This window comes from Rhododendron vialii, chromosome 2a (genome assembly GCF_030253575.1).
Source record: "Rhododendron vialii isolate Sample 1 chromosome 2a, ASM3025357v1".
In the NCBI taxonomy this organism is placed as follows: Eukaryota; Viridiplantae; Streptophyta; class Magnoliopsida; order Ericales; family Ericaceae; genus Rhododendron; species Rhododendron vialii.
Window position 1 is genome coordinate 32,929,219 of NC_080558.1, and position 21,145 is coordinate 32,950,363.

Genomic DNA, 21,145 nt, shown 5'->3' on the forward strand with positions numbered 1-21,145 from the left:
TCCGTAGTCCGTTTTTAGTCTTACCCGTAGCCACTGATAAGAAACTAAACATTTGTTCCGCTACCCATAATCTTTTTTTTGTCCTACCCATAGCCACTGCAGATTTTTGTAAAAACTCTTGTTCTCATATTCTAATGCCGTGGTTCATTTCCATGAGTGGTAGTATGTATCTTTATGAGTTTAAGGGCATTAATTTACATTTAACGGAAAATATGACGATAGCTTGATGTATATGATTGCCGAATGTTGAACCGAGAACTTAAGGCACTTTATGTGAGGAATATGATTGGAAAGGAGTATACGAACACCGAATGCAATTTGTAAACCTTGTGACTTGATGATATGAGTAATGAAACGGTTTAAAGAAACTTGAACGGGTCCGTCAATTGGCGTGGTGACCGGTAGGGGATGAACGAGTTCCCAAATACCCGGAATGAACGGATCCACCTATTGGTGCGATGACCGACAAGGAATGAATGAGTTCACCTATTGGTGCGATGACTGGCAGGGAATGAACGGGTTCACCTATTGGTGCAATGACCGGCAGTGAATGAACGAGGTCCCAAATACCCGGAATGTGCACTTGGAACAAAAAACTTATTAACTATGAAACAAGGGACACCTTTAATGTGACAGAGAACTAGATGATTGATTCATTTTTGGCTTGTCGTTTTATATGCTCGTTGATCACGTTAAATTCTTGATCTATTGTCTATATATCTTTCTATTGGTGCATGATCATCTCATTAACATATAGCATGCATATAGAAATCTCCACTGGGCGCGTGTTTGCTCAACCTTATTATCATTTTCAGGTACACCGCAGGGGCACTGACAGAACGTGCATGGAGTGCATGTTTGATCATTCTTTTGAAAACTAACACGGGAAAATACTTTAGCATCTTTTTGTAAAACCCATGTTGAGATGTAATTGTAATTTCAATTATCATTATCGTTTTGACTATGGATGACTGTAAACTCTTAACTCCTTCCTTTAGTATAAGTATTATGTTAATTTGGGCCATCGAGCCGATGATGTAACATTTGAACTTAACTTGCAAATTCTGGGAATGAAGTATTTTTGGGGTATAGTAGTGTGTATTTGAGAGATTTCGTTTATTAAAAGTCATTATTAATTATGTTAAAAATCGAGTGCGTGACATACATGCATATATTATATAGGGTTATTTGGCTGTACGTTAATCTTATTTTTTAGGTTAATTTCTATAGATATTTTGTTAAGCTAAGTTTTGTTTGTTTGGCTTACTGGAAAACGGGGCGGTTCCGAAGACACCTAAAAAAATATCTAAGAAAACACTCCAAAGTTTCCGATCGAATTTCAATGACTCGAGCCACTCAATGTAATCAAAATGTGATTTTAAGACTACTCGCAAAAAATCAACAAAAAAAAAATGATATATATATATATATATATATATATATATATGTATGTATGTATGTCGACAATAATTCTACATGCATGTAGAAGATTATAAATATGTATGTATGTATGTATGTACGTACGTATGTCGACAATAATTCTACATGCATGTAGAAGATGATCATGATCAATAGTAAGTCTGAAGTAAAGTAAATAATGATGAGATGATGCTTACCAGCTTCTCCTCCTCATTCCCTCTTACTTTGTGAACAGTGCTGCCTGTAAAGATACTACCTAGCTTTAATAAGTGCTCCGGCTTTGGGTGGGTTACCGGGAGTGTCTTCTTCTTTTTCTTTTCCTTTTCCTGAATCATATGGGAGGGGTTAGTTTTATTAAAATAATTTAAAAAAGAAGGCCAGCGGAGAGGCTCAATACATTGAACTCATACTAGGATATACTCCTATTACTCCGTATTTTTATATTTCGGTACCAAAACTAATGTATATATTATATATGTTGCATAACACCATCCGCAAGCAACTGGACACCGACCTTTTACTACACAGTAGCTATTTAATTAATTTGAGTGATTATTTATTGGTTATGCCTCACGGGACACTGTCTAGATTATAATTTATTTACCTTTTCAATGAAAAAAAATATAATCATCTTTAGTGGTTTCTTTTTTTTTTTTTTGAAAAGATCTTTAGTGTACTCTTCACATATTTAGCTTAAATAATTTTTTTTTTACAAGTTTAGATGAAAAGAATCGAAAACTGTAAGGAACAACAAACAAATAATAAGGAACACCATGTCCTCATTAATATTATTGTGCTACGTTGAATAAATACTTCTCTTAGATTATCAATCTGTTATGTTTATATCCTGAAGAAGGAAACAGAACATTAAATCGGTGAAATAAATGTATGAAAATTACAAGTACAAATTAGTTGAAGTGTTAGAGGAGGAAATTTGTTAGAACTTCTGACTCATATATGAGAGGTACCGAGAAGTTCTGCAATAAGGGTCAGTTGTGAGCGTAGTGGAGTGGAGCGAAGCACAACGAAGCGGAACGGAACGAAGCGAGTACGGTGTTATAAGGGTATTATAGGTATTCAGGCCATAATACAGATTAGGACATGATCAATAGATGAGGTATAAATATTCTCTATCATAAAACCCTATGTACTGTGATCATCAATAAGAAAGACTGCTCTCTGACTCCCGTGGACGTACTCGGTTTTGGAGATCCACGTATATTGCTGTGTTGTTTTCTTTACTATTTTATACTCGTGAATCATGTGCGTGTGTGTTCCGATCCTATCAAAATTGAACATTGCAGTGGGGGCAGGTGCTCCCCATGGGTGTGTTGATGTATTACGTGAATGTTCAATAGAAATTTTGTTATCATGATCTAAACCGTCCAAATTGTACAATACATAGGGCTTGTTTGATAACCTAAATTCAGCACTTAATACTGAATCAATTAAGTAATAAGTGATTCAGTAGGTTTGATAACCACATTTCATATTACTTAACAAATTAAGTACCACTTAAAATATAAGCTAAAAAGTTGAAAAAAATTAAGTAGCTTTGAGCTACTTAATTCTGACTGAATTTTTGTGTACTTACATTCAACCGTCATACCACCACCACAACCACTTCCACCAACACCTCCACCACTCCACCACCACCACCTCCACTACCACCACTCCTCCTCCACCACATCACCACCACCACCACTCCCTCCACTACCACCACATCACCACCACCAACTCCACCACCACCACTTCCTCCACCACCACCAGCTCCACCACCACCACATCACCACCACCAGCTCCACCACTCCACCACCACCACAACTCCACCACAACCACCATCACTACACCACCACCACCACCGCTCCTACCACCACCACCACCATCACCACCACCGCCACTTCCCCACCACTACCATCACTACACCACCACTCCACCACCACCACCACCACCACCACCACCACTTCCTCCACTACCACCACCACCACCACCAGCTCCACCACCACCACCACCAGCACTACCATCATTACACCACCACACACCACCGCTCCTTCCACCACTCCACCACCATCACCACCACCGCCACTCCACCACCACTACCACCATTACACCATCACCACCACTCCACCACCATCACTACCAGCACTCCTACTACCTCCACCACCACCACTCCACCACCATTACCAAAAGTATATTGTGACCGTTAGTAAATTAAGATAGAATTGGAACAAAATTAATTCATCATTTTTTTAATTCAGTACTTAATATATTTATCAAACAGTTTTTCAGCTTAAAAATTTCAGCATTCAATTTTCAGTACTTAATTTTTCAGCTTTCAGTTTCAGTTTTCAGTTTTATCAAACAGCCCCATAGTAAACCACTGAAAAAAAAAAGAAGAAGAGCCGATATCATTAGTCCATTAGTCAAACAACATTACATTTACAAAAATGAATGGCCAATAAAATTTAAAACTATACTATAAGACAAATCTGTCTCGATCATATAAATATCAATGTTTGATTAACTTGATGTTAGATAGTGTTCAACAAACGACATGGAACCTTGGTTCAAGAGCACATGCTCCCTTCGCCACCGGTGATGGGGCACCGCCACGCCTTTAATATAGCTAGGTACGAGTACCTATTTGCTTTTAACTCGTCGTCCTTCACGCCTTCAATGAATCTCTCGTACAATGGCCCTTAAGTGATTCTCTTTTTTTTTTTTGTTCTTAATTCTTAATTTCTTAGAAGTAGACACACACACTTCGTGGCTGGGTTGTACTGGCTTTGCTGATACTACTAACCAAATAAAAAAAGAATTGAAGCTGAATAGGAGTTAAAGAAAATATAGGAAAATGATACAAGATGCAATATTATTTGGGCGTGCACAATGTGTATAAATATTGTTTTTTTTAGATAACAATATTATCAGTCTTTTTACTTGGATTGAACTGTTTTCTTGGGCTCAATTGGATTACTACAGTCTGCAGGTTTCAATTCAATTTCATTTATTAAACCATCCATTTTCTAGGGGCGAGTAAGGATCATTCACAAAATATTTAGAACTTATTCATCCTAGTTAGTTCTATTGGTCTTAAACCGAAAAGATGTCATATATGTCAAGAAAAATTGTGATAATAAACCATAATCCCATTTGTTGAAAACACTGTTGCAAGAAATAAAGGCCTAACCAAACCTCTTTTTATTTAATTGATCCTCGGCATAACCTAATCTTTCCATAAAAATCATACTCCCTCCGTCCCATTTTCCTCTCCCATCTCCCCGTCCCATTTTTCCTCTCCCATCTCCCTCGGCGTAACTAACCTAACCTTTGGACAAAAATCATATACTCCATTGAGCAAACATTCCAAACCCAATTGGCTATTATGGGCTATGAACAAGCCCAACCCAAACAATATACAATGGGCAAAAGTGTCATATTAAATTAGATGCAGAGGGCATTCTAGTCATTTTAATTTCCGGTCTCTTGCGTTCATGGCGCTCTTCTCTCTCCTCCCTGTCCCTGTGCCGTCAATTCCGCTTTGCTTAACTCACCCCTACTCTCTCTCTCTCTCTCTCACTCTCTCTCTCCTTTAAAACAAAAAAAAGAACAAAAAAAAAACAGTGTGGAACCCGTGTAACCCCACCTATCACAGAACACAGCTAATCAAACCCATTATAAAATCCACACTCATATTCTCTCCCTTCCACAAAGCAAAAATCATATTCCCTACTTTTGTTTGCATCATACACTGAAAACCGTCAATTTTTTCTCCTTTATATTATATCCCCATCTCAACCAACCAACGGTTACTTCCATCTACAGTAACGGCTAGTTTCTGGTCTCTACCCCTCCCCCCCTCCATAATAATCATTAATACTCCTACTAAAGGTTAAAGATTAAAGATACATACAGTCTGTTGCGTTTATAGAGAGAGAGAAGGAGAAATAACTCTGATTTAGAGAGAGAAAGAAGGAGATGGATTTCGCATCTTTCTTGACGTCTCTGGCGACGTCGTTCATACTATTCGTGGTTCTGATGCTGTTATTCACATGGCTGTCTAGGAAACCCGGTAACAAGGAGGTGTACTACCCGAACCGGATACTTAGGGGGTTGGATCCGTGGGAAGGCGGGTCGGGGAGGACCCGAAACCCGTTTTCTTGGATCCGGGAGGCACTCTCTTCCTCCGAGCATGACGTTATTGCCATGTCCGGTGTCGACACTGCTGTCTATTTCGTCTTCCTCTCCACTGGTTGGTTTATCTATTTAATTTCTCACTCCTTTTCTACGTCTACTTTTTTTTTTTAATTTCTCACTCTAATTATTTCTATTTCTATGTGTACTTTTTAAAAAAAAAAATTTCTCACTCTAATTATTTCTTTTTCAGAATGTTATTCATTCCGTCGGCGAATTGCTTGTCCTATGCAAAAACTTGTGTAAATTTCGAATCAGAAAGTAAAATACCTTCGCGCAATATTTTTTTGGGATTACTTTACGCTATCAAATTGAAGGACTGAAGAAGTACTTTAATTATGTGTAAATAAATTCAAAAAATAATGTACCACAGTATTTTATTTTTCGATAAAAAAATTGCATGATTTTTTTTTTTTGTAGTGGACTAGCAATTTGGGCATGTGGGTATTTTATTTTTTTTTCCTTTCTTTTGTGAAGTTGATTTTGGGTGTCTTTTGGTTCTGTGATCTGGATAAACTATATATTGGGAAAAAAATGTGCAGAAGCTTTTCAGAAAGTAGTGCGTGTTTACCCCAAATTGTAATTATACTCATGTCAATTTAAAAAGTAGGATTTCTTTCTAGCCCTTTTTCTTTCCCGACCACCCCCCCCCCCCCCCCCCCCCCCCCCCGCCCCCCCCAATTTCTGAACAAATATAGAAATTTAATTGGGTTAGCTAGTTCACATTCGTTTGGTGACCCGAAATTTTCTGTTGTGGGAAAAAAGTATGGCCCTGCTTGTATAGATTCTTTAGTTTTCTATTTAGTTTTCATTTTCTGGATGAACTGATTGTAGAAAAATGCTGAAAACAACTCACTTTTCTGGATTTTCTAAAAGTATGTTTAGAGTTTTTTTGGAACTGTTTTGTAGTAAAAAAAAATGACAATGTTAAAAACATGATTTGGAATTTTTTATTTGTTCTGTTATGCTATTTTAGGTCGCCAGTTTCAATTTTATTACTCAAATAACCATTGCTGTCTTTAGTTTCCCTACGTATCTGTGCTTATAACATGTAAAGTGGTTTTAATTCTAAAATTCAGGCAGGGTTGGTATTTTTCCGTATCAATTTTACACCATCAAAGTTAAAAGTTTTTCATTACAAGTCTACTGGTGAACCAAATATTTAGGGGTATCGTTGAGCTTATTGGTTGGATTCTTTATGGCGAAATGGTCAATGACTGCAATTTTTTAGCGGTCAAGTCACTACCAGTACCACCACATGGTGACATGGGTATTAAACGTGTATTATTTTTTTGATAGCTCAGGTGTCCGGGGCCAAAGTACGCAAAAGAAATTACTGAAATCTCTATTGTATCCTGTTTGACTGAATTGAAACTTATAATTCTCTTCTTGCACATGGTGACATGGGTAGTAAACATGTACCTTCTTTTTTTTTATTTTTTATATCTCAGGTGTCCGGGGCTAACGTACGCATTAAACCTGTAATGCCTCTCATCTAAATCAGTTGATAAAGAAAATTCCAACGAAGTAATTTGCCAGTCATAACCAAAACCTGGATGAATGATTTCGTCGTTGTAGAATTATTTTAAGTTCTCCACGGTTCCACCTAGAAAACTGATCATAGCGAAAGAAATTACTGAAATCTTTTATTGTATCCTGTTTGACTGAATTGAAACTTATGATTCTCTTCTTGCACTGACGTTTCTCTACTCGATGAAGAATTTTTCTTTACTGGAAGAGTTTGCATATGTAACTTATGGAAATGCTGTTCTTCTGGCGTAAAAATTTGCAGCACGCGAAGAATTCCCAGATTACTTGTTAAATAACTTGCCGAAATTTCTGTTGTTTATGCAGTCGACTTTCAAAGAGCTTTCACTTTCTTTGTAGGTTTGCAGAGATGGCATTTCCAAATTTCCAATAACACATGAAAATTTTGGTTACGTAAACTGAACTAATGAATGAAGCCTTGGAATTACGTGCAAAGAGATGAGCCATTTGGGAGAGAAATAGAACCTGTTGGCTGAGAAAAGAGTGAATGTTGCTCTCTTGGCAGAGAGGTGCTTCGATAGAGAGATGCGATAGCCTAGAGATGTCTGATACCATGATACTTTTGCAAACCGAGTATACACTTTACAAATAGACACTTTCACTGGAACTGAACTAATGGACGAAGCCTAGGAATATTCTGCCGTTACGTCAGGTGTTATTATACATCCATGTTGTGTACGTGGATGGGTATCTCAATGTGTAAGTTTGCCCCAAGGATTGGAATGACCAATATATCTAGGAATTATAATCCAGAGCTCGTTTTATTTGTCTCCGGTGCCTACTTGTATGGACAATGTCTAGAGCTGACATAATTGGTTAGCATCACGAATATAGATAAGAAGGCTGATTATTTGTAGCTAAGCACCATATGGGATTTCATACTGACACGTGACCTTGTTGCACTCTCTTGCACTGAAAAGTCTATGTCATTCTCAATTTTCATTTTCATTCTATGTGTTTCAGTGTTGGGGATATTGGTTTTATCTGGGGTTGTGCTCCTACCAGTTCTTCTGCCATTGGCTGCCACTGACAATGTTATGAAGTCAAGCAACGTCACAAGCAAGGGGACTTTCAATGACCTTGACAAACTATCCATGGGACATATTGAAGTAAGTTGCATAGCTAGTTCATGAATTTGTGCCACCATTCTTTACTTCTAGATAGTTTTGTGCCCTTTTGATAGTCGTTATAAATACAGATTGTTGAAAAATGTGAAGTAGCTATTTCATTTCCACATCTAAATTCCATGATAGTATCGTAGAATAGCAAGTGTCAAAGTACATTGTTTGTTTTCATGATTATATTAGTAGTTAAATGCTCCCTTCATCCCATTCTATTTTTCCATCTTTGCAAGCTGGGATGTCCCCAAAAGATTGTGCGAGTTGAAAAGTTTTATGAATTGAGTTCATGTGGTTCCGAAAATTTCTGTAGCAAATCACTAAAAAAGTTGAACAGCTAAGAGGGACTAAAAAATGGGAGAGGGAGTAGGATATCCGTGTGGTTTAATTTTCTGAACTTGCTATAAGCTTAGTTCCTTTCTTACGATTTCCTTGTGGATTTCAGGAAAAGAGTCTGAGGTTGTGGGCATTCCTGATAGCAGCCTACTGGGTTTCTTTTGTTGCGTATTACCTGTTGTGGAAGGCATACAACCATGTTTCTGACCTGAGAGCTGCCGCTCTAATGTCTCCTGAGGTGAGGCCTGAACAATTTACTATTCTTGTCCGAGACATTCCTCCTCCACCTGAAGGTCAAACTAGAAAGGAACAGGTTGATTCATACTTCAAAGCAATCTATCCAGATACATATTACAAATCAATGGTGGTCACAAACAACAAAAAGGTATTTAATTCACGTGACTTACACTTGACCATTTATCAATGCTTCACTTCTCTTTCCGATTGATCTTAACTAGTTATTTTTTTGGCGGTCTGATTTCTTAAGCTTGATAATTACATCCAAATGGTCCGCGACCCTGACCCCCATCCTCTGGGGTTAGTCAATGACAATGGATAGTGATTAAGCATCACCCAAGGCCTAACATGCACTTATAATTTCTTATTAATCTTTTCTTTTTGGTGGTGTGATCCATTGAGTAAAAATTCAGACCACCCCATATGACGAGGTCATACATATTTGAATTTTTACAGGTCAACAAGATTTGGGAAGATTTGGAGGGGTACAAAAAGAAGCTTGCACACGCTGAAGCTGTATATGCTGAGTCAAAGAAAACTGGGAAACCTGAAGGGACTAAACCAACAAATAAAACTGGTTTCCTTGGTCTTCTTGGTGAAAAAGTAGATTCCATAGAGTACTACAATCAGAAAATCAACGAATCGGTGTCAAAATTAGAAGCTGAACAAAAGGTCACTCTTGGAGAGAAACAGCAAGCCTCAGCTTTGGTATTCTTCACCAGCAGGGTAGCTGCAGCTTCTGCAGCTCAGAGTCCACATGCCCGGCTGGTTGACACATGGACGGTCATGGATGCTCCTGAGGCCCGCCAACTGATATGGCCTAATCTTCCAAAAAACTTTTATGAGCGACAGATAAGACAGATTTTGGTCTATGTTATTGTCGCATTGACCATCTTATTTTACATGATTCCGATCGGGCTTGTCTCTGCAGTCACAACACTTGCCAATCTAAAGAAGATCCTCCCATTTATAAAACCCATTGTTAATATTGTTGCAATTAAGACGGTTTTGGAAGCATACTTGCCTCAGATTGCACTCATCATCTTTCTGGCTTTGCTGCCAAAGTTTCTGTTGTTTCTATCAAAGGAAGAAGGCATTCCTTCGGAGAGTCATGCGCAAAGGGCTGCCTCAGGAAAGTTCTTCTATTTTTCGGTGTTTAATGTTTTTATTGGAGTTACAGTGGGTGGGACCTTGTTTGATTCCTTAAAGGACATCGAGAAGGATCCAAACTCTGTTGTTGACATACTAGCAACCAGCCTGCCAGCAAATGCAACTTTCTTCCTGACCTTTGTGGCCCTTAAGTAAGCTCACATATTTCCCCTTTTTACTCCTTTAGCTAGTTTTAACAGAAGGGTTTGATAGCTCAGTTTCATGCATGCCCAAATACACGTTATAATTGGATGGACAAATTTGGGCAGTTGCTAGTTTTGTCAGAATAGGTTTAAAATTATTTGACAAGATTACATCATTACCAAATTCTGATCTCTACTGCTGCAAATCCATATAATACTATCACAACAATAATGTTTTGTGGTATCAGTTTTTAGCATGTCAAATTACATGTTAGTATTGGATGTCTTTTCATGTGTGGAAAAGAAGTTTATGAAAAAGAGGAGTACGACATTCACTACCCTTATAATTATATCCCACCCGACCATTCATTAACTTTCCCTCTCCTCGTTATGGAAGTATGGCAAGTATTGTGGTTTGTATCAGTCATTTTGGACAAAAGGAAAGCAGATGTGTGTATTTTCCTTTCAATATGACAAGTGGAGGGAGTTGCTTATTTTTTCCATCTCAGGTTCTTTGTTGGCTACGGGCTGGAGCTATCTCGATTAGTTCCTTTGATCATTTACCATTTGAAGAGGAAGTACCTTTGCAAAACTGAAGATGAGCTTAAAGCAGCTTGGACTCCAGGGGATCTCGGTTTGGCAACTAGGGTACCCAGCGATCTGCTGGTCATCACCGTTGTCCTCTGCTACTCTATCATAGCTCCTATCATTATTCCATTTGGCGCGCTGTACTTTGCTATTGGCTGGCTTGTTCTTCGGAATCAGGCAACTACAACAACTTTTTCCATTTCTTGAGTTTTTATCTAGAATCATTGACATGTTTGGGCTTCTGATATAGTTTGGGAAAATGACGGCCCAGGACGTGTTTTGATAATTAATACCCTCCAAAGACATGCTAAGAACAATTGTTAATGCTGAAAATGTCCTTGGCGAGTATTAATTATCAAAACATGTCCTTGGCCTCATTTTCCCATATAGTTTAGCTGCCCTACTCACATGACATCTAATTCAAAATTTTAGGAAGACAACAAACCAGTTCTGTTTAGCTCTTGCTCCACAAAACACAGGAAACTTGGCTGGCAAAGTGTTTTCGGGATCTGCTTTTGAGAACATATCTCGGAAACTGTTTTTGTGCTTAATGAACACATGTTTTTACAAACTTTTTATTCTCTCTCTTCCCGAAAACAGGAAAAACGAAAACAAAGAGATGAAAAAATAGGAGTGAAAAAAGATGCTTGCTGTTTTTTTCTTCCATTCTAGCAGGATATGTTTGTCTTTCTTCATTTTGTTTGTATCAGATTTAATTAAAGACATGTTTTATACTTATCTGACTTATTGTTCACTTTTGTTTCTTTCCACTTGTTTTAGGCACTTAAAGTGTATGTTCCTTCGTATGAGAGCTACGGGAAGATGTGGCCCCACATACACACTCGCCTCGTAGCTGCTTTGGTGTTGTTCCAAGTCACCATGTTCGGATACTTCGGAATAAAGAAGTTTTACTACACTCCATTAATAATTCCGCTTCCCATACTGTCCTTGATCTTTGCCTTCATTTGTAGCAAGAAATTCTACCGTTTCTTCCAAGCAACTGCTCTTGAAGTCGCTTGTCGCGAATTGAAGGAAACTCCAAACATGGAACAAGTCTTCAGGTCTTACATTCCACCGAGCTTGAATGCTGAGAAGGTTGATGAAGATCAGTTTGAAGATGCGGCGTCTCAGGTTTCAAGGTCACAATCCTTTGTCTGAAATGTGAATTTGTATATTTCCCTCTGGTTGTGTTTGGTAACTTTGTAGAATCTGAACTTGGCCTGGTACATTTATATTTGTTGGTAATTAGCGTTAGGAAGTTACTTTCGTGTGCTTCTGCTGTAACTATTTGTGTGTGATTCTGGAAGACTTGAAATCGTCTTCTGCCTGTTTTCTGTGCTAAATTGAGTGGATTGTTCTCAACCTGTGTTGAAATCATTCGAGTTATTAGTTTTCCCTATTGAATATGTTTGATAATCAAATGAGTTATCATTTCAATTTTTGTGGTATTCTGATTCTGACTTCATTCTTTTGCAACCGAGACGATGAGGGAATTGGAAATGCTTAGGTAACGGAAGTGAAAACTTATGATTCCTGGTATTTTGATTGCTACGTGCTTTTCTGATGGGTTCATTGCAACTCTTCGTGCACGATTTCGAATTACTCCAGTTCTAGTTCTACATGTCTTTGGTGCTATGGAGTGTGTTGGTTTGCAACCCAGGGGGTAATTTACATTGGTATATTTAGAACGTCGGATTGGATCAGTTAGCGGCATGCATGGTTAATCAAGTAGTTAATGTTTTGACGGGTTGGTTGAACGAAAACATAATTGTCACGAAGAAAATAGATTGACAGTCCTTTTCTCTCGATACCAATACGTGTTGATCGAACTCATATTGATATTCAACCATCTTGATTTTTTGTATAGACGTTGTTGAACACATAAATTTACAAAGTGAATGGCCACCCTGTGAGGCTCATTTTACGTCGCACAAAATGCTCTTCTTCATTGGTGGTTTGGTTCCTCTCCTTTTTTTTTATTGGCAAAAAAGTATTAATGAATACTTGATAAAGAGTACATCCAACCAAAGATTTTCAAGAAGTATTCTTGATATCCATAGGCCAAGCCCAACACACTTAAACAGCACAATCATACAATAAATGGGCCAAACCCAACCCAAGAAAATTCCAAAACCTAACCCTAGCCAAAACTTCTCATCATCACCTTCGCCACCCTACCCACCGGCCACCTCCACCCAGCTAGCAACCACCACCACCAGAGAGAACATTAGCGACCCCCGCTGCTAGCCCTATGAGTACACAGAACTCGATAATGAACGCCGAGAGACCACCAATTCAACCCTCATAAACGGCCTGAGAAGTAGCTCGCTGGGGATCCGAAACGCCGCTGCGAGCCACCAATGACCCCACGCTAGCAGATTTAGTACTTTTGGGAGACCACAAAACAAGTTCATTTCCTTGGTGTTGGTAAAGGGTTCATTAAAGCCCAGACTTCTGTTCTGTTTCTTTTTTTTTTCCTTTTTGGGCAAGTACTACATCTAAGGAGTGGGTGAGAGTTGAACTCCCGACCGGCTAAATGGAGGAGGTCCACCGTGCCTAACATCGAGAACCAGACTTATGCTTTTTTTTTTTTTTTGTTAAAATAGATCATTTTATAGAACCCAAAACAACAGGGAAAACACCCTTCCAAACAAACTGTACAAGTAACCTAGCTACACACTACATCACTCTACAAAAACTCTGGGAATACCAGGCCCAAAAATTCTACGTGGAAGTTTCCAAAGCTCACACATGCTTTGGTTCTCCACTGAACTAGTAATCACTTTCCAAGAATAAACACGAGATCTAATGTACTCATCTATACCATCCAACATTTCAGGTGCACATCTAGATCTCCCACCAAAGATACAGGAATTTCTTATGTTGCGTAAGCAGTTGATGAGGTTTTTAGTTCCAGTATGCGATATGTGACATACAGGCAAAAATAAATTGCAATCATCTGATGTACAAAAAGAGCAGAATCAGTTTGTCAACATTTTCTTTGACTTCGTTTGGCTTCCTAGAAACCTGGCAAACTTAGTATTTTTTTCCCCTTAATTTATGGGGACAGCACAAAGGCTACAAACTGAGAAATAAATTGCACATCAACAGTGTGCAAAATCACTAATCACACTCCTATTTTGATACCTTTCAGCTGACTCCCCTTTATTCATACTTGCACAACATAGAGGGTGTCTTTTTGGTCATGCTTTCTCTCCTTCTAAAAGGAAAACAGCAAAGCAAAATTACCATTTCTTCTCAGGCAAGAATAGAAGGCTTACAAGCACTGATCTCCCCTTTTGGCTTAACACACTTCACTTTCTTTTGCCCATGTTTGTACAGCTTCATTTGAAAGCACTCAAACATATGCTCCAACTCCGAAATCTCCTCTTCAATTTCCGCCGATTGCTCGCTCCCTTTCGCCATCTTTTTTTTAAATCCTCTAATTCTCTCCAAACCTGTTCCAATTTCAACTCCCATTTCCTCCATCGTGGCATGGATCGTTGCCTTTTCCTCTAACGCCTCCTTCAATTTCCTGCTCTTCGATTTATACCCCTCGAGCGACCTCAAAAGTTTCTCTGTTAACTCCTTGTTTCTCTTTTCTAGGGCTGCATTATTGTCTCCCCCGAAGCAAGTTTTCTTTTCTTTGTGCTCTAAAGCATATTCTTGGACTTTTCCCAATAAGTTCTCATTTTGTGCTTTTAAGTCGCTAACAAGCTCCTCCATTCCACTCAATTCATGCACCTTTCTAGCTAACTCTGCTGCCATAATCTCTTTCTCCTTTCCCAAACTTGAACACATGCACTCAAGGCTCTTTCGCGCTGCTAAGCTTGCATTTAGCTCTCTTCTTAGCTTCTCTTTCTCGTCGATTTGCTCCGTGGGCTTTTTGTGGTCCCTTGGGACGTTGGTAGGCCTATGGAGATCAGTGTTGCACCGCCTTAGCTCAGCCTTTTCGCCTTTTTTGCCGAAAGACTGACATGTTTGAATACGGGTTTTGACGTTGTCGAGAATCGTCATCATTCCGGCCACCCTTAGCATTCTCCGGCTGTCATTTTGCTCTTTCGCACACGATTCTTTGTGATCTTGGAGAAGTTTTAGTAGCAATTTGACAGTTGCAGCCACACCTAAACGAAGAAACAGAACCAGACAAAAAGATATAGGAGGTTGAACAAATATTTTTGGAGAAGGAAAAGGCTAAAGGGAGCACATTTAGTACAGATGTGGTTTCTGGTTTTTTTGGCATATCCTCATGTTTGGAATGTTCCAGAATCTTGATATATAGTTTTAATAGGCTCAATTTTAAACCAGTGGCGAAAAAAACGAAAGAGCTATAGCATCAATTCTCTGCACATAAAAAATGAAGGATTTATTTTCATCTCAGTTTAATCATAAATTGGCCGTTGGTGCAACACCCCTATAAAATAGAAAAAGAAAACGAAACAGACATTGCAAGTTTGTTCTGTTTGTTTGATTTTGAGGAATCATATCTGGTTTGTGGTTTCTCAGTTTTCTGCATTCTCATGTTTGGAAAATAACAAGCTTGATATACTCCTTTACGCAATTTGTTGTCTACATTCTCAAGTTAGCATTTTGCAATGTTGGAATTGGTCTCATGCATGTGCTAAACAAACTATGTAACAAGAAAATTGAAGCAAAACAATGAGAGCAGCTTGCCAATTATTGCATTGATGTAAAATTTCCCGAAAAATGACACGAACAAGGCAGAAGAAAGATGTAAAGGAAATCGGACAGAAAAATCCACGGGTGCTCCAAATTCAAGTCGGTGTTCCGAGACTAGGAATGAATTTGACTCCCACATTAACTTTTCTCTGCAAGTTTCTTAATTGCCATGTTGTCTGTATATGTAGCATTGCATTTTGATTTTCCAATACACCAAATGTTTATCAAATTTCTTCAGGGCACGAAATATATAAATTTATAAACAAACGTGTGGGAGGGAAGCTAGGGAGGGATAATTCACCTTCTAAACTGGAATCGACATGCTGATTGGTGTCCAACGAAGCAGGAAGTAATTCAGGAGATGAATTTGCTCGAAGCCTACTCATATTGCTGATCGATCAGACGATAAAAAGAAAAAGAAAAAGAAAAAGAAAAAGAAAGAATGGAATTATATGTTCCAAAAGATATGTATATATATACTGTCTAAGATATGAAGAAGCCTTCTTGGAAATTTGATAAGAAAATGGAAAAAAATCTACAAATCTAAAATGACGAGAGAGATTCAAAAGAAAGAGAGAGAATTTGCTTAAGCAGAATCTCTCTTCCTCTCCCTCTATGTTTTTAAGATGTTAATTAGAAGTTCGAACTTATTCTAATGTTTGTGTTTTGGTTGTTCATGTGAGAGGAGAGATGGTTAGTTGGTTAAAATGTTAGTTACTTTTGCGCAATTATTGGAGGGGTAGTCTGACTTTTTCATTGGCTATCTGTCTGTTGGTTACATACAGCTGTGGCCCCATGTGCGCCTTAGCTATTCACCATGAATTTTCCTCAATCTCCCATTCATGGGAACCAATATTAAATCACCCCAATCCAAGATTTCCAAAAAAAAAAAAAAAAACAATCATGCCATACATGATAGTATGATACAACACATCATTTGTTACACATGAGATGTGTAGCATCTGACGTGTTGTGAATTAGCATTATAAAATAAAAATAAAAATAAAAACTTTCTTTTGCTTCAATCATGGTTCAGCATTCCTATTACGTTCATCGGATGCATCGAACCAATGTACACATATTTTTGAGGCCTATTACAAGAAAATACTAACAGAAAAGATACTACTTAACAGACCAATTAACATTTCAGCCCCTAAGATTTGAACACATGCACTTGGGTGCTTCCGGTTGTGGAGGGGGCCGTGTGTGTTGTGGTGGGTTCCGGTGAGTTTTCTCCGTTACAGCTCCTGGGTCGTCATCGGTATAGCACTGTTGGGTGCTTCAGGTTTACGGGCTCCATGGTATAGACGATCTGACGTGGCTCCCGCAGGATTTACACTATTGGGTGTATTAGGTTTCGGCTTAACTGGCAATGCGGAGTCGTGTATCTGATCTACGGGTCTATCCTTTCGATGTCTCGGTTGGTTTGTTTCTGCTTGTTGGTGCAAAGTTTCCATCGGTGGTGTCGTATGGCGATGGTGGGTGGGTGGGCGGCGGAGTGGCTATTAGGGCTACTTTTGGTGGGCTTTTTGATTGGTTGTCACTTTCAAGTAGTTTGTGCAGGTTGTTTCGTTTTGTGGTTGGCTCTTAGGGTAGTTAGTGGCATAGGATTAGCGGGCGGATTGAGTGTCGATTGGAATGTGTTTTGTTTGTTTTGATGCCATGTCTTCCTATCCTTTTAATCACTGTAAATTTTACTTCTTGTAATTTTGCTGTGATTAATAAAATTTTCATTGTTAAAAAAAAAAAAAAAAAAAAAAAAACATGCACTTGGACAAGATCGTTAGACCTATAGTCACTAAACCACTATTATATATACTTACTGATGAGATGGTGCCCCTTTTGGATCATAACTAGACTAGGAGATCAAGACATTAATAGCTATGCTCGCCTCCTTGAGGACTAGCCTGCTCTATCGATACCCTTTTAATTTAGACAAAGTAAAATGTCTCATGAGATGAGAGGGAATGATCCGAATAAAAGTTAGAAATTTGGAAAATCTCATATCAGTGGAAGAGACAAGAAATGAACTTTAATTGCAAGAAAGTAGAAGCAAATTTTCAAATGCTCCTCATGACGGCATTTAAAGTATTATAAAAAATGTGAAATCTAACTCTTCTTCTCCAAAAAAAAACCGCCATTCAATATTCACGTTTAATTGTTAAAACCTGTGAGAAAATAATATTATCTATGACTCGAGTTATAAACATTGTACACGAGCTAAGCTTCATATAGGCATACATTGGAGTGAGTTAATCACCTTCAGAATAACTCATCATTTTCAAAACTTTAGTTCGAAATTTTAGTTTGAGATTCCCTTTTTTTAATGTTCCATTTTTTTTTTTTTGGAGTTGTGTAACCTTGAAACTTCTTCCGTTCAACTTCTCTTATGTTGATAAGATACAAAAATTTTAAAAAATCACTGGCGTACTCTGTTTTAAAAATAATATTGTGAACTATTTGTATACTCGAATATTGAAATTTCTCTTGAATAACTGGATTTGCATGCTTGATATGAAATGTGTTTGGCCAACATAGTTTTAGACAAATATACAATTTCATTTTCCCATCACTTAACCTCATATTTTTTCCCCAGAACCTTACAATAGTAAATTTACATCTATCATAAGAATCTCTCCCCAAGTCCAAGCCCAATTTAAGCACGCTAAGGATTATAGATATGAATACTTGTGCTTGAGATTGTCCAAGCCTAATTTAAGAATGCTAATGATCGATACAGGGGCGAAGTTGATGTAGGAGTGCATTAATGCTTATGGAAAATAACGTATTATTATTATGATAAAGTGTCTTTCTAGCTTCTAGTCAAAAAGTCTCGTTGTTTTTGTATTTATTTTATGAGTTTTTCTATCACATTTTTCAGGAGTCAAGTTGTCTATTATTTTCTCTGAGAGTCTTCCTAGTAGTTTTGGAGTCAAAGTCTTGTTTAGCATGTATTTAGAGTCTTGAAAGTGTAATTGCTTTTATTCCTATTCTTGAAGAGATATTCCAAGATGTCTATTCAAGGCTTTAGCCATGAATGAAAAGGGGAGTTGAGTTGATTATTAAGTATTGTGCAAGTGTGTCTTGCTTGGAGTGAATGACTCCTCCTAAAATCAAGCGTGCCGCTTGGTTGCGTCGAGTGGCATCTACGATTAGTTGCGTCGAGTGGCATCCTAGAACTATCCTAAATTGGCAGGTCTCGGCTTGTGTCAAATTGGTATCAAAGTGGTGATCCTACCCTGTTGAGTTTTCATCTCGTAGCATTTGGAGATAAAATGTTGCGTGTGAATGGAAGACTAAGGAAAGATCATGCGTTCGAAGAAATCATTTTGGATGAAAATTCTACAATTTCACAACCACTGGTGAATTAGAATTTGCCTCCAATCTATAATGAGTACACTGAAGAAGAATTCCTAATTGTCTAAAGACATCAATATTTTGGTTCAGTGGTTTATGATCAATGTCATCTTAATTTCAATGCTGATGATATTTATGATGACAGCAAATGCTGCAAAACTGCAGCTATGCCAGCCAAGATTGATTGATCCAATCCTCCTATTTACGATGAAGACCCCAAAGACGAGGGCATTGCATTGGGAGAGCTAACCTCTTTGTTGCCAATTCATAACACCCAACAAAGTCCAACTTGGGTTTCAAACAAACACAAGTCTGATGATTCCAACTGGATAGATGAATCCGTCTATGAACAGTGCACCAAACTTTTTGAGACTTATGGCATCATTCAGGGGTTTGAGTTCCTCTTCATTATGGATTTAGGGATTCAAGGTAACTATGTTCTCAGCAATTGGTCTCATTCTTAAATTTGTCAACCGAATTTCTCGCTAGGCCTCATTTGGGTGAATTAAGGATTATGAGTACCTATAACTAAGCGTTGTTTGGTGGAGTTTTCAACTGAGTGCTAATATTATGACAAGATTTGGTGTAATGTCTTGCCAATGAAATCATACGATGTCTTGTTGGGTCATCCATGGTAGTGGGACAGAGATATTAATTATCAAAGAAGGAAGAATGTTTATGAATTGAAGATGAACGGCGAATCCATCAAGTTGTTCCCAAAAGTGGAGGAGATGAAGAGGGAGAAATTATTATTCATTGCGAAAGAAGTTGTTCCATCCAAAAAGAGAGAGGAAGAAGCGCCTTTGCCTTGTCGTCGCCACAAAGCCACGAAAACTTGAGGGCAAGTTTTTTTTACGAAGAAAGGGATAATGAAGCAGGAGCATATTAATGCTTATGGGAAATAACGTATTATTATTATTGTGCTGAAGTGTCTTTCTAACTTCTAGTCAAAGATTCTAGTTATTTTTGTAGTACTTTTATGAGTTTTTCTGTCATTTTTTCATGAGTCTAGTTGTCTTTTATTTTAGGCTTTAGCCATGAATGAAAGGGGGATTTGAGTTGATTATTAAGTATTGTGCAAGTGTCTTGCTTGGAGTGAGTGATTCCTCCTACAATCAAGCATGTCGCTTGGTCTCATTGAGTGGCATCCACGATTAGTAGCGTCAAATGACATCCACTACTCCCGGTCGAGTGGCCGGGACTATCCTAAACTTGCAGGTCTTAGCCTGTATCAAAAGTCCACTTTGACCCCCTATGGTTTGGGTCATATGTGGATACGCTCCCTATAGTTCAAAAGTATGCAATAACACCCTGAAGTGTGGAGGGATGTTACAAGGATTGAATAAAATGAAATCGCATGGAGACAAAAGTGATGGAGGAGTAAAGCTTACCCAAATCCAAGAACTCCCGAGGAGTCTCCAACTTTGCTCAGGATAGCTCTTTGGACTGAAATTGAAATCTCCTCGCACCATTAGCCAATCGTTAATGCTTTGGTCTTTGACTGGAAGCCCATGGATTAGTCGATATGCATTGCCAGGGCACAAAGCTAGGTTTTAACAGCCTGTCGGCTTGTTCTGATTCACATTATAGCAACCAATCAAGTTGCTGTTTACAATTCGGAAGATGGCAGAAACCTTCCTGGTCGTGATCTTTAGCATGCAAAACACTCTACAAAAGAACAAGTTCAAAGGGAACTAGACTCCGCCCTTAACAATGGCAAGGACGGGCATGTATATCCTTTGCAACAGAGTCTCAATCGGTTTGAATCCTTTGGGCATGAGCAACAAGAACGCCCCTTCCAGAATGTTGTATTAGGCACGGAATGTGGCCATCCATTCCAGGGTGTTGACCATTTAATGATATTTGGAAATAGTTGACATCATTTCTAACATACGATAACTCAAAATCAGGTCACGATGTAGCGAGGAATGACGGGGGAGTTCGCCAGAAAACTCCATAAACGTTCATGGAAGTTTTTCTGTGTACATCCAATACTGCCCTAAACCAAATAAATAACTAAGAATAATCAAGGAAAAACTCAAAAATAATATAGAACTCACCATAAGGGATGAAGATCTAGAGTTATGGAGTCGAGAATGAGGCTTGATCTTCACCAAAAAAACAAACAAGCGATGGGTCACTCCTTCGCCGAAAATCGCCCTTGCTGCAAAAAAAGAGAGAGAGGGAACATGAGTTGAAAAAATGGCATATCTCTTTCTCCCTTGGTATTTATAGACAGAGGGATTCATAATGACTCTTCGCAGGAAACAAAGCGACCGTTCGAATTACCCCTCTCGGGCAACACTACGTGTTTTGAAAGGACATCAAAGGGCGCTTACGTGAGCGAGAGGTCACTGCTCTGAAATGGTGTCAAAG

General features: G+C 38.4%; 2 protein-coding genes and 1 long non-coding RNA gene across 3 annotated transcripts; 1 reads left to right on the plus strand and 2 right to left on the minus strand.

Moving 5' to 3' along the window:
- Positions 1-4,990: 4,990 nt before the first annotated feature.
- On the plus strand, positions 4,991-12,094 carry LOC131316666 (CSC1-like protein ERD4). Its single transcript, XM_058346100.1, has 6 exons — positions 4,991-5,671; positions 8,125-8,270; positions 8,725-9,000; positions 9,309-10,153; positions 10,654-10,913; positions 11,517-12,094. Exons 1-6 carry the CDS (start codon positions 5,398-5,400, stop codon positions 11,888-11,890), a joined length of 2,175 nt encoding a protein of 724 aa, XP_058202083.1. The 5' UTR covers positions 4,991-5,397; the 3' UTR covers positions 11,891-12,094.
- Positions 10,227-11,657, minus strand: LOC131316668 (uncharacterized). Its single transcript, XR_009197221.1, has 2 exons — positions 11,517-11,657; positions 10,227-10,913 (listed from the first exon to the last, which is right to left on the minus strand). It is a non-coding gene; the product is annotated as an uncharacterized LOC131316668 (long non-coding RNA).
- Positions 12,095-13,677: 1,583 nt separating the features above from the next.
- Positions 13,678-16,085, minus strand: LOC131316667 (uncharacterized). The gene is made up of 2 exons (XM_058346101.1): positions 15,714-16,085; positions 13,678-14,856 (listed from the first exon to the last, which is right to left on the minus strand). The coding sequence occupies exons 1-2, from the start codon at positions 15,796-15,798 to the stop codon at positions 13,991-13,993; spliced, it is 951 nt and encodes a 316-aa protein (XP_058202084.1). The 5' UTR covers positions 15,799-16,085; the 3' UTR covers positions 13,678-13,990.
- Between the last annotated feature and the right edge of the window lie 5,060 nt (positions 16,086-21,145).